Here is a 6000-nt window from a genome sequence, read left to right as displayed (position 1 = left end):
CCATAAACACACCATGCCTAACAAGGACAAACAAGAGAGCTGTGAGCAAGTGAAGCTGGTGCAGCATAGAAAGATGCTTTAAATGCACTTTGTCATTTGATGTCAATGTGTCATTTGACCATTCTCACGGTGTAAAGTGTAAACAGAAAACTTACATTCAGCCAATATTCTTATGGAAACTGTTATGGACTGATGTGCCATATAAAGCTTTACCTGAAATTGCTCAAAATGAATGGTAAATTCAGTGCTGGTGTTTCCACTTTACTGTTTTTATATATGCCATACAAATGCATAAAACTACTTCTATTAAGAGAGAAGAAAAAATTGTTTCTCCTATTGTTTTTTTCTTCAGAACAGATTTAGAGAAATGTAGAATTACATCACTTGCTGACCAATGGTTGCTCTCCAGTGAATGGGTGCCGTCAGAACGAGAGTCCAAACAGCTGATAAAAACAGCACAATAATCCACACCACTGCAGTTAATCAGTTAACATCTTATGAAGTGACAAGTTGCATGTTTGTAACTTCAAATAAGTCCTCTATTCATAATATTGCTTTTATGAATCAGCAGTCTTATCTGAATCTGGAGAGAAATACGCATAGATCAGCAACCATTGATCAGAACAGTTCAACAGAGGATGGTCTTTTTCACTGGAGGAAGTCTTATCACTGATTATGGATTCACAGTTTGGGTAGACGTACCAGTTTAAAATTAAAACACCTCAAATATGGATTTGTTTGTTAAAAACATGTAGCACAAGATGTGAAGGACTTGAGACATGAAGGATTGATGGACTGAAGTCATGAGTCTTGCATGGAGGCTGAGAACATTTTCACCAAATTTTCATTTCAAAAACCTATTTGTGAGAATATTTCACAATATTTATGTTTCCTGTATTTTTCATCAAATAAATGCAGCCTGGGTGAGCATAAGAAACATCTTCAAAAACATCTTACCCAGTCCCAAACTTTTGAACACTAGTGTATGAATAAATATGAAGAATTAAGGTCAAATAATTTGACATATAGGTAAGAAAAATAATATTCAAATTTGAAATTTATGGTGAACTGTTCCTTTAAGCCTATTATTAAGTGAATTACTGAAGCAATTGCTTTGAAATCCTTTTGAAGTGCTCAGAACGGCCAATTATAAAAGGCTCAGAATTGGAACAAAAATGAAAATGGAATTCTTCTTTCAAAACTGTTCTTTCATTACTAAATTATAATCTCAAGATTAAAATGAAGTATAAAACTATGGCCATTTTTCTATTTTATTTTACAGAGATGCCGTTAAGATGAAGACGTTGATGGTTGTCAAGTAACGATGTGCTTTGGGAATTGTACTTTTGAAGTTTGCAGGGCTCAAAGTTTCTTCTCACTGCTGAATATTAAAATTCAATGAATGCACCACGTTTAGTTTAGCTTTTCAGTTTGATCTGTCAACCCTGCCTTATCTGTCTGTTGTTAAAGCACAGGCTAGTTTTTCTTTGCCCGGAAGGCATGTTTAATAAAATAGAGGTCAGCAGAACTTCTTATGCAGGTGTCTGCAGTGCAAGAGCTTATTAAACCAGGACAGAGCACTGCAAAGAAAGCAGAGGAGAAAAAACTGCTACAAATCTAAACACTGTATCAGAACACACTACTCATCTTTAATCATTGATTTTACTTGTATATATCTATCTGAACCAACTGTATATTTTGTAAAATTTGCATTCTCTTATGAAACTCAAAGCTCTATATATATCATAATATATTTAGGCTAATCAATCTAGAACATGCAAGCATTGCTATTGTAATTGGGAAGAGTGAAGGTATATAGAGATGGTGTGTATGTGTGTGCAATCCCCCCCCCCCCCAGACATCCTCCAGTGTAGATCACTCATTGTTTGACCCTCACTTCATCTATAGAGGGAAATTGGTTTTTACTCCATCATAAATCATCAAACGCGTTACTGTACTGGAACACTGGAAGATTAATGTTTTCACCATGTTTGTGTTTCATCATCTTTATATTAAAAGGGCATCATCGCTTCTTTAAGCGTGTCGAGGTAAGAAATGCATATAACCAGATGAAGTCTACCAAGAGATGTTTGTGTTGAAAAACAGTGGAGCATGAATGAATGTCTATACCTCACCAATAAAGGATTGTGTGCTTAAAACATAACACCTAAAGCTTATAACACGAACTTTGGGAATTAGGATCCAATTTACTTTTATTGTGGATGTGATTAATCGTTTGACAGCACCAATTAAAATAATTTAAAATAATTAAAAACATGAATACAAACAAATATTTAACATATGCTTGTTACATGATTTAACATCCAATACGGCCATTATGGCCAAAATCAGATCAGAACCAGAATTGGCTTTATTTGCCAAGTGTGTGCAAAGCTCTTACATACATACCTATCTGAAATGAGAACAGAAATTATTTAAATAAGACCTAACAATAAATAATAATGTGCATTAATCTGAAACAGAACATGTATGTGCATTAACCAAATATATTTTAGGTATATGCTAAATGTATGTTGTAAACAGTAAACCATGAAACTTATTTTTTAAGTAAAATTATAGTTTTCAAAATTTCAGGAGCAGTTTCTAATCTTACAGTAGGTTGTTCTTCAAATGTGAATATATAAGCCAAAAATTGTTTTTTAATGTTTTTAAAATGTAGACTATATAAGATATTTGTGCATTTTTTAAAATACATTTTAGCAATTATGTTTTGCCAGGTTTTTTTTCTTCTTTTTTTCGGTAGGCTATGTAACGAGGCAGATTTTCACAATGAAACCTGACGTTAAATAAATGCATCTTTTTAATGGATTTAATGTAAACAAAATACAAGAAAAAAAAAACTATTAAACAAAACAATAAAAATGCTGTTTTGTACAAAGGTATGATGTTCTCAGTTTAAATGTCATTGTAATCTAAGACAGTTTTGAATAATGAGTTTAAAACTAATTTCGCAAGCAATTTTATTTATTTTTTTACTCGAAAATCTCACAGACACGGTAGATTTTTATTATTTTAGAGATCATCTCAGTACAGCCATGGATGTCTGTGCTCATGACCGAAACAAAGCAACAGCGCTAGAGTGGCTTCCAGCCCGGTTTGAAGTTCTTGGAGGGCAGAAACGCGCTGAAGCTGCTGCTGCGTGCGTGGATCCAGCCTTCATTAATTCAGCAGCGAAGTCTCGCGGTGTTCACGCAACCTCTCAGACATCTTGCGTTTGTCAGACCGCTACGAATCTGCTACACGTACTAGCAGAAACGCAGCAAAATCCCATCCAGCATCGCTCGATCGCCGTCACACCTTCACATGCAGGGCTGAACTGAGTTTGCGCGCTCGAGACACACGGAGAGGATCGCGTGCGGCGTTATTTTCGTATTGTGCGTCATTTCTGCATTTCTGCGATTCCACCCAGGCAATATGGCAACACCCGCTGCTGTAAACCCATCGGGTGAGTAGCGATTTTACTCCTATGCTTTTAAAACAACGTGTGTGGTATTGAAACGGAAACAGAACGTCGGCTTTTTACGCAATATTGTGTTTTCGCGCTAACAAAAGAAACCGCGACGCTTTAAACGCACGCGAGCACCCCCTCCCCCCTACACAAGTAACAACAGTTACATTTAGAATTTTAAAAGCTACATTGTATTATCATGTAGACGGCTGTAATAACGTTCGTTCTTTATAGAACGTCGTGCGAGTGGATTGTGACGTCAGAACCAAATGTATCACGTTGGGCTTTATTCTGCCGCGGCTTGTTGCTAATGCAAATTAGATGCTGAATACATTTGCCACAAGCTAGTACGTGCTTTGATTTCATTGAAACGCGACTGTTGGGTCTGATACGTTGCTTATGGGACTGTAATAGGTATGTGAGGTTATTGTGTTATGAGATGGAGCGCTTATCACACATAACCGCTTTACTTCCTCCGCCTGTTGATTCCATTGCGAAATGGATGTGGAATAGTCAAGTTTATTGTCACATGTACAAATCGGTTGTGCAAATACAATGCTGTTACAACAGACGGACACATAATCATCACTATGTACAAATAAGTAGCAGGAATGAGACAAAACAGTAAAGTGACAGTGCGAGATGTAAACAAAAGCACGGACAGTTGGTGAAAGACTGTCATGAACTCATGCAGATAACTTTTTAACACAATTTCAATTCAAAGTTTTTAGTCACTGAATAGAGAAAGACTGTTGAATTGTTTCTGTATTAGGTTTTAATGCTGTCCTGCCTCCAGAGTCACGATGTTGTGGGCATCTGTGGTCTATTTTTAGTCATCACAGATTGGTCTCATGTTTAGATGTTTAGATAGATCAGCTCATAATAACAACCAAAAAGGATATTGAAGGTCAAACTTATGAAAAATGAATGAAAGTAATATTTAAAATATCAGAGATAGACAAATATATATATGTAGGAAAGTCAGAAGTCATGCTGCAAGTGGATAAAACATTTATAACTCTATAAAGCCCCAAATACAGTATAAAATGCATTACATTTTTTTTTTTTTTTTTAAAGGAACATTTATTAAATGCACAGTTTATTTAATCATCAGTAAGATACGGTTCTGATAGCTTTTAATGTAAATCAATGATATGTTAAGGCTATAGCACACTACATGCATAACCCTATATCTCCCAGTAATATGACTTCGTAAGATGATTTTTAAATGCTTAATTTTCAATGATCAAAAGCTCTATCATTTCAGAACTTAAAATGCAAGGCAACATAATGATTGAGAGACAAGCTAATAAACATTCCTCAAAAGCCTGGTGGGTCATTTTTCCTACTCTCTAAATTGTTCTACAAAGCCATGTATGATAATCAAGTAAACCTAAGATGATTTAGTCAATTAAGTGTTCATCTTGAAATGTAACTAAAAATATAAAAGTAAGTCTTATGTTTACTTTATAAAGATCAGTTAAGTTTACAAAGCAAAAACAAACAAACAAGTGAACCACGAGCTGAAGGGAGACATTTGTACAATTGTACTGAAAAATCCCTTTGGTTGCTGGAAAAGTATGTACCACATATAAGATGACAGAAAGCAGGTAGCATATTATGTGTGACAGGTTATTGGAAAAGTTTTTGTCATGTTGAAAATTTAGATGCTGGCCTTAGAAATTCACGCATCAGCTATTTTACAAAAGCACAATATTATCTGCTTCTATAGTCGTCCTGATAAACCCAATACTCTGTTTAAAAAGATCATCTGATAAACCTTGTGAAACCTAGTGATTGTTCACAGGAAACAAGTCAAAAAAGCCTACTGCTACTCAGTGCTCAGTTTTAGTCGCTTGCTAAAGTAAATAACACTCCCTGACTCAATTGCCTCCATGAACACTCTTTCCCCCCAGCGGGCAATTCCTTCCCCACCACCTCATTGTACATGCAAATGAGTCAAAATGAATAAAGAATTTGATCGTTATTAGCACCTGGTTGACATGCCGAGCTGCCAAGCATGCTTTAAAATGCACAAGAGCACTCTCTCGATGGAGTCACGTGACTGTAGTTGAACTGAGGTGCACTTTGTTTTAAAGTCAGCTAGCTTTTATTTCACTTGCTTCACAAATCTGCTGGCCATCTGTACTTTTACTGTTATATGCCCAAAAAGCCCAGGTTGCAGCACAGTCACGATAAGAACGTGTTTTGTACAATAGCACTTGGCGTTTGGGAATGGGACTGTTTGCCGACCTCTTGTGTTTGTGAAGGAAGCCTCTCTGTTGAAAGCAGTGACAGATAACAGGACTGAGCAGACGTGTAGCTTTGCTAAGAAGGAATTATTTGCATATGGTGTGTTACATGAGCTAGCAAATGCTAAAGAATTAACTTTTTCTCATTTTCATTTCTACCTTTGCTGGATTTGGGATTTGAGAAAGGCTGAGATTGAAGTATGATGATATACACTTGATAGTATAAGTTTGTGAAATGCTATACTCTTTATACTGTACTCTTTGATAATCAAAATTTTC

At 35.8% G+C, this 6000-nt stretch overlaps 1 protein-coding gene across 4 annotated transcripts in view; it reads left to right on the top strand.

Moving 5' to 3' along the window:
- Window positions 1-3079: 3079 nt before the first annotated feature.
- The window catches only part of arnt2 (aryl-hydrocarbon receptor nuclear translocator 2), a 75001-nt gene continuing 72080 nt past the window's right edge, over window positions 3080-6000 (top strand). Inside the window, exon 1 of one of the 4 annotated variants that reach the window (XM_052561059.1) lies at window positions 3080-3466. In XM_052561059.1, coding sequence (XP_052417019.1) covers window positions 3436-3466 — 31 coding nt within the window. In that variant the 5' untranslated portion in view covers window positions 3080-3435. The remainder of the gene's footprint in view (window positions 3467-6000) is intronic. The other 3 variants (XM_052561061.1, XM_052561058.1, XM_052561060.1) reach the window with 3 other exon arrangements.

This window comes from Carassius gibelio, chromosome B7 (assembly GCF_023724105.1).
Source record: "Carassius gibelio isolate Cgi1373 ecotype wild population from Czech Republic chromosome B7, carGib1.2-hapl.c, whole genome shotgun sequence".
Lineage (NCBI taxonomy): Eukaryota > Metazoa > Chordata > Actinopteri > Cypriniformes > Cyprinidae > Carassius > Carassius gibelio.
This window is presented reverse-complemented; position numbering and strand designations above follow the sequence as displayed.